At 42.8% G+C, this 16,780-nt stretch overlaps 1 protein-coding gene and 1 non-coding gene across 2 annotated transcripts; one reads left to right on the forward strand and one right to left on the reverse strand.

Annotated features, from left to right (window-relative positions):
- Positions 1-1,767: 1,767 nt before the first annotated feature.
- Positions 1,768-13,072, forward strand: LOC100226032 (putative short-chain dehydrogenase/reductase family 42E member 2). Its single transcript, XM_030284986.4, has 12 exons — positions 1,768-1,852; positions 2,358-2,749; positions 3,270-3,365; positions 4,329-4,386; positions 4,993-5,111; positions 6,186-6,261; positions 7,709-7,791; positions 9,034-9,171; positions 10,146-10,211; positions 10,873-10,936; positions 11,666-11,739; positions 12,318-13,072. The coding sequence occupies exons 2-12, from the start codon at positions 2,528-2,530 to the stop codon at positions 12,561-12,563; spliced, it is 1,242 nt and encodes a 413-aa protein (XP_030140846.3). The 5' UTR covers positions 1,768-1,852; positions 2,358-2,527; the 3' UTR covers positions 12,564-13,072.
- A 1,021-nt stretch (positions 13,073-14,093) lies between these two features.
- Positions 14,094-14,175, reverse strand: TRNAL-UAG (transfer RNA leucine (anticodon UAG)). Its single transcript has one exon. It is a non-coding gene; the product is annotated as a tRNA-Leu (tRNA).
- Positions 14,176-16,780: the final 2,605 nt, after the last annotated feature.

Here is a 16,780-nt window from a genome sequence, read left to right on the forward strand (position 1 = left end):
TCTCACTCTAAATCTATAGGATATGCAGGAGAGCCAACAGTAATGCTAGAAGAATAAAGGTTACAGGTAAGAGACAATACACAGGAAAATGCGTGAGCAACCACAATTATCACTGCACCTTGTGTAAGCAAAGATTTGTTTTACCCTGTTTTCTTTCCACTAAACAATAATTTCTGTGTGCAATGAAAGCAGTAGAGTCTGCTTGATTATGGATTCACATTTGGAGATTATCCTTGTCCATACAAAGTAAGCTCCCACTGTAGATCTTCATTTAGCAGGGGCACTGCTCAGCCCTGTCTCCTATTCCTATACAGGAAGCTTAAAGAAGTTCTCTCTATAGGAGATCTTTAGCCAGGTTTGATTAAAACCAGTTAAATTCACAATTTATCACTACAGAGCTGCAGCTGAGCCAGCAAGTGCTGCAGGCAGTCAGTACCATGTAAGCCTTTACTTCCTAGAAATGCAGAATAGAAAACCACAAGTGTAAAGTTACTTCCTAGTGAGAGCATTTTAGTTGCATGCAAGCATTCAATTTGGTTCTAAATTAGTTATTTATAAATTTTTCATATCACTTTTATTGGACTAATAGCTCAGGATGCATCCTGGATTACACCACCACTTTTCACAGGAGTGAAGGCTCTGGCCTTGGATGCTCCTCAGTAAGGACTAACCAAGGAATTCACTGGCTTTGTGCTTGTAAGTCCCCATGGAGTCCCATCATTTCAGTCCTATAACACCAATCCTGTGGTTTGTTATTTTGGGTAGGATGCTTTTTACATCACTGTTATAACAGCACTGATTAACAATAATTGGCTTCAGTACATTTGTTTATCTTTCTTACAAATGCAATATTTGAGATTTTAAAACAATCCTCAGTACCAGCTGGGAATAGCCAGCTCTCTTATTTCTGCGGGTCTTTACTGAATCTCAGTTTAAGCTGACTCTTGTTTAAGTTACTCCTACTCTAACATAACTACAATGTGTCTTTAAGTGATTAAAATTTAATATGAACTTCAGACATAGCACAGCTGTAACAAAAGAGGTAAACGTGTTCAAAGACTAACTTTTGCCTGGAATGTGTGACTGAAATTCTGCAGCTCCTGACCCTTTTCACACCCTCCCAGGCTCAAATGACCACAAGGAGGCTCAGGTGGAAAGGGACCTTAGTGCCTAATTGCTTATTTGTGCCTCTTTGGGAATTCCTGCTGTTTTGCAGATGTCTCAGAAGTTCTGCATCTCTATGAGCCATGTCCTGCCCCTGACTGTCCAACCAGTAGGCAGGAGGTGGTGTTTTTTTCCTGAACAACCTGTTCAACAGGTACCTCAGTGTGACCGGAGCCCTTACAACTGACAGGATGCTATTGTGCAGCAGTCACAGCTGTGTGAAGACACTTGGAGGTAAGAACCACCGTAGGATGCTCTGGGATCCCAGGGATGCTCTGGCAAGGCAGGAATACCGTGACACGCTGCAGGATCCCCGGGGTGCCGTGAGCTACATGGATGCTGTGTGATGAGCAGGATCCCAGGAAAGCCGTGCAATCCCAAAGCTACTGCCAGATGATCGGGACCCAGGGGTCCTGTGGGAGCCTGGGGATGCGGTGGGATGTCAGAGATGCTGCGGGAGCCCGCGGGGAGCCGGCAGGGCCGGGCCGGACGCTCTGCCCGGAGCCGCTCCCGCGCCCGCCCCAACGGCCCCAACGGCGCCGCCCGCGGGAGCGGCCCGGGCCGGGACCGGGACCGGGACCGGGATCGGGAGCGGGACCGGGGTCGGGGTCGGGAGCGGGATCGGGATCGGGATCGGGCGGGGCCGGCCCGAGCACGAGTCCTGCGCTGCCGCCAGGCCGCTTTGCAGGTGAGATGCGGAGAGCCCCGGCGGGGCTCGGGTGGCTTTGAATGTTTAATTGCGGCCAGGGCAGGGACCGGGTGTCGGAGGGAGCGGGTAGCCACAGCTTCTGAAATGTCTTGACTGCCGGTGAGGAACCCCTAGAAGGGCAAGAACCCCTACGTTCAGAAAATAAGTGATTCACTATTACTTTTTTCTTCATGCAGTTATTAAGCCTTTCTATAGTATAGCAGCTATTTTATGCGAGTTCCCCTCGAAAGCAAGGGATTCGATAGCCTTGTTCTCTGATACACCTTCTAAAGTTATAACGTAAGGATCAGGCATCCCTCTTCCCTCCTGAAATCCTCATCTATCTCAACTCCAGCACTGCCAATGATAACTACTCAGTGTATTCTTAATTTATGTTTAGCTGCTCGTACTTAAAAGCTGGAAATACCACTTCTCTCAGATGTCCGTCTTGGCAGTAAACTGGAAACTGTAAATTTTGGTTTGCTTTTGTCTTTATCTCTCTTAGGCAGGCTGCATTAAAGCCAGATTTTGCTGCTGTGACTAGATCTTGTCAACATGAAACTCCCTGAAATTGTCTGCATCCAGGAGTGCTATAGAGCAAGTTTCACCATGTAGAAGGAATTTTTACTTCTAACTGGTAGTGCTGGGCAGTATTTCATTGACACAAAACCAAAAATGAATGCAGTAGCAACATCCTATCGCCGAACCTCTGACGGCAGACAGAGCAAGTATGCTGGAACACCCAGTAAAATCAGTATGAGAGCCGTGGTGACAGGAGGAGGTGGCTATTGTGGATACAAGCTGGGATGTGCTCTTGCCAGCACAGGAGCTTCTGTTGTTCTGTGTGACATAAACAAGCCTTTGTGGGCGACTCCCAATGGAGTGGTGTGGATCCAGGTATGATAAGTAATATCTTCCCAATAGTCAAAGTTACTTCATTTGCCTTTTCCATAATGTCTTTCCATAATGTCTTCCTAATTTTCATAGAATCCAAATACCTAATTGCTGATTATTTCAAATTTCAGTAACCTTTTTAACTGTGTGAACATCCCACATCAGTTTTGGTGAATGCGTTTTAGTATATCTGAAATAAGGAAAGCAAAACCTGTAATGCATGGAACAGTTTCACTCCTGACACCTCAGGATCCTGCCTTCATCTAGGCCTAGACCTGTAGAATAAACACAGGACTGTTGTGAACCTTAATGAATGTCTTCAAAGTTCTTTGGGTTCTATGGAAGAAAAGTATAGTTATCAGCAAGCAGGGAGGTGTACCCAGTTTTGAGTCCCAAGAGATGTGTACAGCAAGTACAGTTCTATATTTGCGTTCTGTAAATGGATTCCCTCTGTGCTAACCTACTGTATGACAAATACTTAGCTTTGCTCTCTTGTCCAAATATTTTTTCTTATGTATTACAGACAGATATCAGGGATTACAGTGCCATATTGGCAGTCTGTGAAGGGGCTGACTGTGTGTTTCACGTAGCTTCATATGGAATGTCAGGAACAGAGCAGGTGAGTCCACATAGTTTTGGTTTTTTTCTGTGTGACTGTCCACACAGAGGGTGAGAGATTTCGATGCTGTAACACTGCATGACAGATTTCATCTCTTCATATTTCCCTGGTCTTTTGATAAATTACTCTGTGCAAACTGGAGTGCCACCTGCAAACAGGCTGCTTGCAGTGATTTCCTCTCCATTAGAGGTTCCACCACCACCCTGGAAAGGTGTTTGAGATAGAAATGGCATTGAAAAGTTCTGAAATACTGTGAAGACAAAATGAAGGACAAGGGAGGCTGGTTCCCTCCAAAACCCTGATTCTTCCCTAAACCTTCACATGGATCTCCTAGGTGTAAAGTCATTAGGAGGACTAAAACCTTAACTGACTTATAAATTATTTCATATATCTGAATTATAACAATATTTGAAGTCTTTAATTGTTTGCTATTGGGTAAAAAGCTGTACAGATGCACTTGATGTAGGACTCTGAGTCACAATTTTATAATTAGAGTTACAAGCGCACACACACACACACACACACACACACACACACAAACACACACCTCTTTCTTATTTTATTTAATAAGAGGAACTTCAGTAATTACCCTGTCTGGATAGAACAGCTCACTCAAAGTTGTTTGCCACTGAGCAATGCATAATTTGAATTGCTCTGGTTAGAGGCAACTGGTCACTGAAGTGCTACTGAAACACAGATATTTAGCATGCTGCTGCAAGATATGTAATAACTGGACATATATTTTTAGAAGCACTACAGTTTTCTTTTCTCCAAGCAGACTAGTCTGTAAAAATACAAAAAATACAGGTATAGTTTAAAAATAATGATTAGTCTGAAACAGCAGTATAAATGGCATTTTTAATAATCAAAGCACTAAATTGTGTTTATTTGGGGACATTAATCCCCCTATTGAATTGAATATGCATTATTACTGTAAAATGCACATTTTTTTTCTTTTCCTAGTTGCATAAAAAAGAGATTGAAACTGTCAACATTAATGGGACAAGATTAATCCTTAATGGTATGTATCTAACTGTGCCATTGGGTGTTAGTACAGCATATCAAACATCAAATCCCATTCAGAGAAAGCCAGTTGGCCTTTTTGGCACACTCAATCTGTCACCAAGTACTTTACATTGTTGGCAGAAAATGAGCAAACATGTCACGGGGCAGGAGGTGTTATGCTCAATTCTGCTCCGAGGCGTGATATGGGAGCCAGCACTGTAGTTCAACTACTTGAGCTTTTCAACATCTTGTTTGACTGATGTCAGAATCTGTATCCATGTAAGGAGTTAACCAATTCCCTGTGTGTTTTGTAGCAGTTAACCTGCTTGCTAACAACTTGTGCACAGGCAGTGGGTAGCCCTTGAAGCAGAAAGACTTCTGTCCTGATGCCCAGCAGGCTGGGGGAGCTCTCCTGGAGCACAGTGCTGGCACCCAGCTTAGGATGCCACTTGCTTCTACACTGATGTCTTCCCTTTAAATATACTCTGCCTTTCAGCTCACCCAGTCACAGAATGGAAGGATTTTCTCTTTTAAGATTTGACACTTTCTTAGTAAAAATGGCACACAAACTTTTTTCCCCAAATAATTTTTCACTGAAGTAATTAATTATTCATTGCTGCAGCCTGCAAACAACAAAACATCCCTCGGCTGGTCTACACCAGCTCAGTGAATGTGGTGTTTGGAGGACTTCCTATTGAAGATGGGGATGAGGAATCTTTGCCGTATTTCCCAATTGACAAGGTATTTCATTGTATTGTATTCTCTAATTTCTCTCTTTACTTCCATGTTTCTGAAAAAGCTTGGAGTTTTTATGAGAGTGTTTAGCCTGATGCAAGCATCCAGGCACAAGAAAGGCCAGATGGGATGACAGTTTGAACAAGCTGGTCTAGTGGGAGTCCACGGAAAAGGTTGGAATGAGATGATCGCTGAAGTCCCCTTCAACCCAAACCATTCTGTCATTGTATCAAAGAAAAAAGAAAACTCTTTACACTCTTTGAAGATGCTATTTACAACCTTGGCACATCAGTTTTCTGTACATCAATGTATATATTTCTTTATTTTCTTATTAAGGCCTTGATTTTGGAAAATAACTCCCACAGTGCCGCATTAACATCAGCGATTTTACACCTGGACATGAGGATTCTGTTGTATTGGCTTGGTGCCTCTTTAGCTATTTATTATCCATATGATTTTTCTGGTTTTCCCTTAGAGGATGATATATATTCAAGGTAGAGCTGATCTGGAAAAGCAGCCTATTTTTATATGGTTTTATTGCATTTAATTAAAAAAGAAGAAAGTACTTCTGGCTGCTTTGCATACACAGTTGTTTTTTTGTGTCCCTCCTCTCTCCATCAAGTACTTCACAATCTTTCAAGAAGTAGAGATGGGGATAAAATATGAATATTTTTAATAACATTTTAAATAACACTTTCTCTGGGACCATGCCACATAGAAGTGAACAGGATACTTCAGACCAAGCGTAATGACTTCAAAAGTTGGCTTTTGACTTTTCCGTTACCTGAAGAAGAAATCCAGATTACAAAGTAGTGATCAATTACATTCCTGGCAGCATTCAAAGCATACATATATTTATTGCTTCTCCAATGTGCTGAAATTAATTCAACAGATTTGCATATACAGAAATGCTTCCTTACCCTAGAAAAATTTGCGTGTTTAATTCCAAACTTAATACTCCACAACTTGTATTTTGAGGTATTTGTTGGCATCTGCTAAGTGAAAACTAGTGAAGAAGAGATGCCTCTCTGTCCCATAATTTCAGGAACAGATACAAATGTATTTGCTTTTTCTCTGTAGCTCGTTGACCACTATTCCAGAACCAAATCGATTGCAGAACAAATGGTACTAGCAGCTAATGGATCTGCACTAGAAGGTACTTTTGTCTGAGCATAAATTCATAATTTATAAATTTATAAATTCAGAATTTACTCCTCCTCTTCGTGTTCTTCCCCAGAATCCTGTGTCCTGTATCAATCCTTAGTGGACAAGATTGCTCACCAGTTATGAAATTAAGTTACCAACCCCTCTCACAAATTAAAGTATTTGCATTTAAAAGTAACTTTTAATTTGTTTTAAGTTCCTACAATGTCTGTAAAATGTTTTAGCGTGGTAGCAGTAAGTTCAGTATGAACTTAATGAAAAATTATAAGACAGCTATAAATTAAACAAAAAAAAGTGTCTAATGTCACTGTCTCATGCAACATAAGTAAAATACTGATTAAATTGTTACATCCACACAGCCCTTCCAGTTATATATTAAAATCTGAAGTAGGTACCTGAGCCTAGGGCCTGGAATTATTTATTAGTGCTTCCCAAAGTTTTCCATGTTGAGGAAGTCAGTTATACACTTGAATACTTAAGCTCACCTGTGAGATACTATAACTGCCAGTGCAAAACAAATTAATGTAAAGTGCAACATGATTCTATGTGACCAAGTGATACTGAGCTAAATTTAGCTACGGACAACTTACAGAAAAGACTCTTCACTTGATACTTGCAGAGGGCTATAACAGATAGAAAGTCCTTGATGGGAATCCCATCCTATCAAAATTATTTTGTTCAAAATAAGAAAAGGGCTTTTTTCCCCTTTATTTCCTTAGCAGCTCTTCACATCAAAGCCTCTCCTAATTACAGGACCAATAAACAGTTCTGCATTTGTCAATGAAACAGAACCAAACATCCCATTTTGATTCTGTGCCACAGCAGGACTGAATATTTTCTATGTTTACAAGTACTATTAAGAACAGTTATTAGCAGATGATGAAACAGCCAATTGATGTACATGGGAATATTTGATTTTTATGATCCCACTGAAATTGTCAAGAGCTTCTACCTCACTCCAGTGGGAGCTGCACCTGCTGTTGGAGGAATCTTTCAGCTCTACCTTGTACTGCTAACAGGTCACTGCATCCCATCAATAATTTTGTGGAGGATTAGGTGGTTTCATTCCACTATCCAATGTATTTTCGAACAACCTGCTCACTTCAGTGAACTCCTCACCACAGCCAACACATTCATTCACTGCTCTGGCACAGGGACAAGGGCCTGATTAGGAAGAGATGTTTAAATATCTGGTATTTTCTAGGAACACAACTATGCTTTCAGGACTTCTCTGAATCTTTTCTTGCTATTTTGCAAGCTCTGATTCTCCCATCTTATTATCTAACTCCTAATGCAGCACCTTTGGGTATACATTGTATTTTAAGGTAGCGAAATGAATTTAGAGTAAGTTCTGCTACCTCAGCCTTTGGTTCATGCAAACAAAGATCCAATGTAGTGATGTGAAGGTCTCTTAAGAATGATCTTATCCCATGTTCCAGGAGGTGGAATACTCCATACATGCGTTCTTCGCCCACCAGGAATCTATGGACCAGAAGAGCAGAGACACTTGCCAAGGCTAGCAGTATGTAACCTGAATTTTTTAACCAGCAGGGTTTTCTGTGATATGGGTAAAATGCTGAAAGGAGCATCACTTATTTGTATTATAAATTTACTGATCTTATTGTGTAGCAACTCAACAATTCAATCATCTACTGAGGATATTATAACTTTTTTAACAAGCATTATATCTGTAAAGTGTAGATTTTAAAAGCCTTTTTTTTTTTTTATAAATACAAACACATGAAAATCCAGCTTTATAATTTAGTGATTACTGTAAGATTCAGACCAATCCATGACATGCATGTCTGTTTACATGCAACTTACACCAAATGGTTTTAAATATTAATGAAAAGAGATACAGCAAAATATCTTATTTCCAGTCTCAACTATTAACAGCTTTCACTGTCCAATGAAGCAGGTTCCAGAGTTGGGAGCACCCTCTGGTACAACAGGTTACAAAGGGCAGCAACTGAGGTGTTCACATTTTACTCTTTTTCACTTGCTTTTAAACTGCAGGGCTAACAGGTGACATTTAGAACATGATCCCTCTAGGATTCTGTGAGCCATTTATTTTAAAAGAATTAGTGTAATATAAAGTTATACATAGCTTTCAGGAAATAATAGATTCAAGCTGACCACATAACAGATATTTTTGGTTTGTGGCTGACATAGAAAATTATATTGGAGTCAGCCAAATGATATGTTATCATCTTGTAAATAATTTTAAGAATGGAAAATATCATTTTAGTTAAATCTGAGATTTTATTTTAGCCCCTTTAAAAATATAATATTTTAAAATTTCTGTTTGATTTTGAGCTTTATTGTTTTGAGCCAGTTTTAAGGCATTATGCAAATGTCATGTTTTGCAGTTTCTAAAATTTACGTATTCAGTGAAAACTGAGACGCTTTCCTTCCAGCCAAAGTGTATCTTCCAGTTTTTCCCAGCCAAAGCTATTTATTAAATTTGATCCAATTTAGTGAATACTTTTGATCTGCTCAGAACTGTAACTTACCTTTCCATACAATATTTTACTTATCCCTAGAACAGACTTGTATTTTGTGTAAATTCAGGGCATATTGCAATACATCTTTTGACATTTTCTGAGGAGCAGTTCCCTTGAATATTTTTAATTTATTCATGTATTTCCTTTTTTTTTTTTTTTTTAAAGTAGAGCTAAACCTACATTTAGCTGGACAAGAAACTACACTTTACCTCATTCTAAAACCCATTTTTTAATGGTTTCATGTTTGTTTATATCTGCAGAAGATTATTGAGAGAAGGCTACTTAGCTTCAAGTTTGGGGACCCTTCTGTTAAAATGAACTGGATACATGTAGAGAATTTTGTACAAGCTCATATTCTGGCTGCTGAAGCTCTCACACCTGAAAAGAACTACATAGCTGTAAGTACACAGTAAAACCACCACAGATCTCATTTGACAGTGGATCCTGCCATTGCATCCTGTGCTATAGCAACCACTGCAGTAATTAGCGTTATTGTCCTTCAGCTTACTTTGTTTGCTGTATTTTCACCTGAGCAATGTGCTATGAGCAATGTGGGATGGGGCACAGTGTTGGCTGTTGGTGTTGGTTAAGAGATGGAATATTCAATTCCATAAGAATGTCTCCATCTTTGCATTTTTAAAATGCACTATTTGTAATTTCTGGAAGATGGGCAACGAATGTTTGCTATGTTGGAAATGAAAGTGGAAATTCAGGCAGATTCATCCTGTTCCCCTGTGCAGGTCCAGATTTAATGTTCTGAACTGTGGTGGTCAGTTCTTCCCATACCATGTGCTAACAGAGGCACATTTCATTTGGGTTCATTGCTTTCAAAAACAGTCACAACTGTTTTCCTCCTTGTAAATACAGGTTTTTAATCCCCTAGAAACATTGTCTTGAGAGTATATTAGACAGGGTTCAAACTACTTTTTCTAAAACCCTGGAAGCAAAAGGAAAGCAGGAATGCAGCCCATGGCTACACAGGAGTCTTCTGGATTCCAGTGAGCCTTAACTAGACCCAGAGCAGAATGTGTCCCACCCTTGGGTGGACACGAGCCAGCAGCACCAGCGAGATCCAGCACAGCTCCAGAGGTGTCTCTGCACAGTCAGTACAGCCACTCTGAACAGGCACATCTGTAATAAACCATTGATTCCAATTGTATTAACCACACAAACCACCTGTTCACCAATTCCCTTGCACATAACAGTGCACCTGAGTGAAACACAAGCAGAGACTTTGTGACTTGTGTGTGCACCCACTCATATTTCTTATTGCTGTATTATTTTTAAGCTGTTCATAAGGGGTAAGATAAAGAAGTCCATATATATGCAGGTTTATTTTTACTGACTTGTCTCTTCTCTACCTCTTTAACAGAGTGGCCAGGTGTATTTCATTCATGATGGTGAAAAATCCAACCTTTTTGAATGGCTAACTCCACTTGTACGTGCAATACTGATCTCCAAGTACATTAATTTTCTTTAACTCTATGCAACTCCAGCTTTTGTGTGCATGCTGCATTTTGTATGTTTGCTTTGGGTGTAAGAGTTCCATGTGGAACTGAATGTGGGTTTAATTCCTGCTTGAATTTCAGTGTGATTAGCACTGTAACAAAGCCCACCCAAAACACTACATTAAAGCAACTCTCCTCTCTGAGACCAAAGGACCAGCTACACCAGCACCCTGTCCTGAACTGTTACTGTCTTCATTTATGGGGCATGCAGATGGGAATAATGGACATTTTGGGTGGACATAAAATATAAAGATTAATCTGTTAATTCTTTTCAAAATACCATGTTGTTGTTCGTGACAAAAACTCATAATCATAAACATGTCATGATGTTAAATTAGGTATCAGCACACCATGACATTTTGATTAATTATTGTAATTTTTCCTTCTTTTAAGATACGAAAATTACATAGTGTCTGTGGGTGACATTTAACTAGCATCTCTTTAAAAATGAAAAATAGTAAATACTAACAGCTATAATTAATTTTTCTGTTTTAACAGTAAATATTTCCATAAATGTCTTCTATATTGAAACTTTAAAACTTGTTTGAAGTTTCTGGGGTTGGTTTTTCATTGTTTTTAAATATTTTTCAGTTTGAAAGATTAGGTTGCAGTAAGCCATGGATACGTATTCCTACTTGCTTAGTCTATGCATCAGGTAAAATATTTTATCAACATTTCTCTTTCCTGTTCATGCTACTCTCATTCCTAACTGTAATATAATATTGTTTTATTTTATTTGTCCAAATGTTCCTTTTCATGTATAAAAATAATATGCTGTGTGCTCACCTAGTGTTCAGCAATGCAAAACTCAACTCTGTGCAGTATGTTGAAACCAGAATGATCTCTATTCAAGTCCCACTACAACAGGTTTTATGTAGGACCTAACAGAGGTATAACTTTGTGGAGTTAATGATACAAAAAAGTTAAATGTAATTGTCAAGAGCTTCTACCTCACTCCAGTGGGAGCTGCACTTGCTGTTGGAGGAATCTTTCAGCTCTGACTTTATGAAATATGCTGAAGAGTATCTGCTTTACTGCACAGATAAATGTCTTGCTCTCTCCAGAATCAACCCCCCTGTGCATACAGACAGATTCAGACAGAATCCAGCTGAGTTCTCTGTTGCCATATTTTGATGAAGCCTCATGACCTTTTCACTAGATCTCTGTCCAACTTTTTTTCCCTTTTGCAAATCCTTTTTCCACAAGCACAATAATTAAGATTAAATCCAGCCCCTTGTGAGCAAGTAGTTAGATGGTGTTAGTAATGGTGCCCTGAGCTCTCAGGTCTGTGATTATCCTTTGTGAGCATTTACAGTGTGAGATATGTCACAATCACAAAGTAATTCACAGTTCTTACCTCAAATCGAAATATTTTGTTATGCAGCCACATTCATGGAACACCTTCATGCCATTCTGAGACCAGTTGTTGACCTACCCCCACTGCTGACCAGAAATGAGGTAAAGTCTGTGTTTGTATACTTTCCTTAATTCCCATAGAGTCCATACATGTTAATCTGAGGGAGACTTTCAGTCAGCAGAAAGTAAAATCTACCCAGTGCTACTTCAGCCTCCAGTTTCCTGGGAAAATACATGCATTGTGTACAGTTTAGGTAAAATATTGTGCTTGGTTGCCATGATTTTTGAAAAGAGCTTATGCTTGCAGTCTGGGACAGGCTTCTTCAGCTCCCCTCTTCCAAGGGTCAGTGTCCTGTAGGACTTGGCTGGGCTTTTAGAAACCTATGAGGTGGCTTTGATCTGACTCTTTGAGTACCTAAGCAAGAGAACACTTGCAGAACATTTTTTGTGAACATTTATAGATCATATTTTGCATTTTTTAATGTCTCTTTGTGCTTTCATGAATATACTTTCGAGTGGACAATTTAAAAAATGTGTGCAATACTCATAGGACATTGATATAATGTTGTGGAGTTTTTTGTATTCTACATTTCCTTTAACTGTGTCTTTGCTGCTATTTACAGTATGTTCCAGTTGCCTGTGTAGTCATACCTTTGTATGTTGACTCTTTTGCCCTGCAGGTACAGAACATTTCTGTAACTCACACATTTCGAATAGACAAGGCACGGGCTCAGCTGGGATACCGCCCACAGAAGTTTGACTTTGCTGACTCTGTGGACCACTACATTGAATCCAGACCACAACCCTCGAATTATCAACTCTTCCTCAATATTTTGCTTACTTTATTTGTTGCTTTCATTTTGGTTTTTCTTTCTTCAAAACTTGATAACCTTTCAGTTTTGCATTATTTTAAAGGAAGACACTGACCTGCATAAACTGCACAGTCACAGTATTGGTACCCACATCATTTTAACTTCTACAGTAGTTACTGGCTCAGTGCAACAAACAGGCAGCTACTTTTGAATTTACAAACAAAAACACAACAGATGAGTGGCTGGACCTGAGAAATTAAAATACAGTAAACAATTAATTGCCAAATCACTGAAGCACAACCAGAGTCAAGATTGTTGCCTCTTTTTCAAACCAAAACAAATAACAACTTTCCAAATTGATTGCTGAAGTAAATGAGAACCTGAAGAAAAAAGAAGAGCTGCAGATAGCCTGCAATGCTTCCCCAGTGAAGAAATAAGGAGATAGACTGACCACATGTTCTTGTCATGGCTCACCACCTTGGGGAACAGAGGAACAAGCAAAGGCACAGGCAGAACAGATTACTGCAAATAGCACACACTAGGCCTGCAGAGACGTCACAGTGATTTCATTCATTACCTCCAGCACCATAACTGAGGGGAAATAAAAGTGTACTTGAAACATTGCTGAAGTCTATGCTGTATCTCTGCACAATTTCCCAGAATTGCTCCCTGCCCTGCCTCTGGTGCAGAACAGCAGGTATGTGCTGGTAGGGTTTTTCACAGGTCAAAACTGGGTATTTTAAATTGGAAGTTACTAAGTAAGTTACATTAGTTAACTGTATTTATGTCTCAGCAGAGGAATCTGCCACTATGGGTTGCACAGATCTTTGTACAGCTTGCTTCACCTCCTATAGTTAAGGGCAACAACTAACACAGTTGAGTTGCTCCTTAAGTTGCTTTAAGTTGAATTTAAAGCAGAAGTCTGTTTTGCCACCGAATTTCTGAAGTACAGCAGTTGTACTGAGCAAATCCCTGCAGCAGCTAAAGTGAACAATGTGCTTTTCACATTGCTGTTCAGCTAAAGTGGACCTAAAGCATGGTCTGGGAGGCTCCAGCTCCTTGGAGAGAGAACAACCAAGAGCAACATGAGAACAGTACAGAGTTTGGGAAAGGACAAGGGATGAGAGTTGAGAAATCATGGTCTGGAGGGGGAGTAATCATGGACGGGTTTGAGGATTCTGGAGAGGGTGCCAACACTGGCACCTCCCCTCCAGGGGAGTTCAGGGCAGGCCACAAAACCCAGGTGCCAGGCCCGTGGATCGGGGTGCTGTAACCTGAAAGCAGCGTGGAAAGGCAGAACCCCTGAAAATGAGTGTTTCTTGTTTTATTCTTAAAGCAAGAGACTCGCACAGTGGCTAACCCCTTTTCTGTGGTTCATATCACAACTTTCTATAATATTGGTTTTAACGACTGTGACTGACACCCCCAAGCACTACGGCCCCGCGGGGCGCCGAGCCCGCCCCGGGCAGCGCCGCTCGTACCGAGCCCGCCCCGGGCGGCGCCGCTCGTACCGAGCCCGCCCCGGGCAGTGCCGCTCGCACCGAGCCCGCCCCGGGCAGCGCCGCTCGCACCGAGCCCGCCCCGGGCCGCCCCCGCCCGCAGCTCCCGCTGTGCGGGCGGCGAAAAGGAGGGGACAAAACAACTTGGCAGCGGTGGGATTCGAACCCACGCCATCGAAATGACTGGAGCCTAAATCCAGCGCCTTAGACCACTCGGCCACGCTACCGCCTGGCTGCTCATCTTCCCGCCAGGCCTCTTTGACGGCGGCAGCGCCGCCATTCTTTCCTTCTGTCTGTGTATATTGCCCATCCGTATCCGCGGCACCACCGCCTGCAGCGCCCGCCGCGCCCCGTGAACGCCGCTTCTGCCGCTGGCCCCGGCCCCGCACGCTCCGTGCCCGCAGCTGCGGCGGCGCCGCCGGGCCCGGCCCAGCGCAGTGCCCGCCCCCGCCCGGCAGGTGGCGCCGCCGTCCCGCGCCCGGGGCTGCGGGCGCACGCGGCCCCGCGCTCAGCCGGACGAGCGGCCGCGGCTCGAGCGGGGCTCCGGCTCCTCCTCCCGGGCTCGGCCGCACCTTGAGCCTCGGCCCCTTCCTCCCCAGCGGCTTTGGGGCCATCGGGCTGCGCCTCGGGGCACTTTGTCCGCGCCAGGCCTAGGCCGGCACCTCGGCAAAGCGCTACCGTGCGGTCTGAGCCGCACAGCAGCCGCGGCCGTGGTGGATCAGCTCCAGCTGGCCCTCGGGAGGGTTTGCCCGTGCCGTGGTCCCGCGGGGTAGAGGGCAGCCCTTGGCTGGTGCCTTCGCAGCCGCGATAGCAGGTGTGCACACAGCTCCGGGCCAGGAAGAGGGTCCGTCCTGCCCCGGATCAGGCACCCACCAGAGCACACGTGCTGCCCGAGAGCTGCCAGCTCGCTGCCAGGCCAGTGCCCTCCCCAGGCAGCTGCTCACTTGGCACTGCAGTGTGTCCTCAGCTGAACCATTCCCACCCAGCACGGGAGGCCCCAGCGCCTTTATCTCGCTGGCAGCTGGTGGTCGGGCTGCCCGTACAAGATTGTTGTCCTGCCACGTCGGTGCCTCTCTTACCTGCAGCTGGGCTCAGGGTGTGGGCAGGCGCTTTCCCTGTCCACCTCAATGACAGAGCTGGCTTTGGCAGCCAGAGCCAGATTCGGTCACTGGTGAGTAGAAAGACGAATTCTCATGTTCTGGGAGGCCTGCAGGAGAAATTTGTATAATTATTTTGCAGACAAAGCTAAAAATATTAAACTAAATGCAATGCAATTAAAACATTATGGAGAAATTAGGTCCACCATTGCCCTCCTTCCCATAGAAAGTGCATTGGTGCTCCAGGAAGTGGTGGAGTCACCATCCCTGGAAGTATCCAAAAAACAAGTAGATATGGCACTTTGTGATACAGTCTAGTGGCTGTGGCGGGATTCAGTAAAAGGTTGGTCTTGACCTTGAAGGTCTTTTGCAACCTTAATGATTCCATGATTTGCCAGAGTTTAAAATGAGCTACTCTCATGATGTGTTCAGTTGTGCTCATGTGTCACACCAGTTACAGTATTCACCATTATCAGTAGCCTACCCTGGCAGGTGGTGATTTTTTAGCCATTATCAACACAATTTCACACACTGGGAACCAGACATCTGGCTTCTTCTAGGCTTTCAGAATTCATTTGATGAGTCTGTGTTCTTCCCAGGCCTGCCATGAATCATCCCAACACCAGCCCTGCCGGGTGCTGCTCTCCTCAGGGTGCTCAGCTGGGCTGAGAGCAGAGTGAAAAATGAAGAAATGCAGGTTCTGCTGCTCGTGGGGCAAAAGTTATTGATAACTGCTAATATTTACCACAGTGATTTGCAGCTGGGAGATTAATAGGACCTGAAGAATTTTTCTGCACAATCACGAATGTTGCAAATGTGTTTCAGTTTAAACTCTGTGAATTTGAGAAAAAATGTGCCCTTAGGGAGCAGCATTTAACAGAGGCTCAGTCAAGAGTCTGCTTGACATTCTCAAACCTGGGTTTGCAGCCTCAGCATGGTGCTGGAAATTGGTGACAAAATTACAGGTACAGTCAAATTGCAGGTGGTGCTCCTGCACATGTGTGCTGCTCCCTCCAGTCCCCATGCTGAGACACAGTTCTATTTATGTAAGTAACGATGGATTTTCCTGGCAGAGTCAGAGCATCTGCTCTGTGTGTTTTTAATTAAATATTGATAATCTTCCTCCTGAAGATTATCTCAGCAGCAGTGTTTTTCTGCTCTCTTTGGAGAGAACAGGGACTGTGCATTTTTCTGTCTGTGGTGCTGCAAGAGACCATCCATCTGTCACGAAGGAAGGACGTACTCAGTCTTCCAGTCTCGGTTCTGTAACCCCTATTCATGGTAAAAAGCACTAATGAGGATTATTTACATGAGTAAGGGATTGAACAGCAGTAAAAAAAGCAGACTCTTTGCAGGCTGCCAAATAATACAATTAAGCCAGAACCTATTTACATTAATTTCCATGCGACTCATGAAAGGATAAGGAGTTTTGTTTAAATTTTCCACAAATTCTAGCTTGAGGAAAAGCTTAAACGTGGGCATTTTCAACCCAGAAAGTCAGTGTTTGGGGACAATTGCAATTGTGAGTGCTTTGAGAAAACGTGTTTTTTAAAACGTGAAATCTGGTGCACAATACTGCCATTTCTCATAGGGAAATGTGCAATAGCGCAATTCAATTTAGCTGAAAAGGCCATCCCGAAGCGCAGGCAGGCCCCGCGGTCGCTGCCCGTCCGCTCCCTGTGCCTTCCCCCGGGGCTGGGACCCTCGGGGGCTGCGATCCTCGGGGTGCTTCCCG

This window comes from Taeniopygia guttata, chromosome 14 (genome assembly GCF_048771995.1).
Source record: "Taeniopygia guttata chromosome 14, bTaeGut7.mat, whole genome shotgun sequence".
Lineage (NCBI taxonomy): Eukaryota > Metazoa > Chordata > Aves > Passeriformes > Estrildidae > Taeniopygia > Taeniopygia guttata.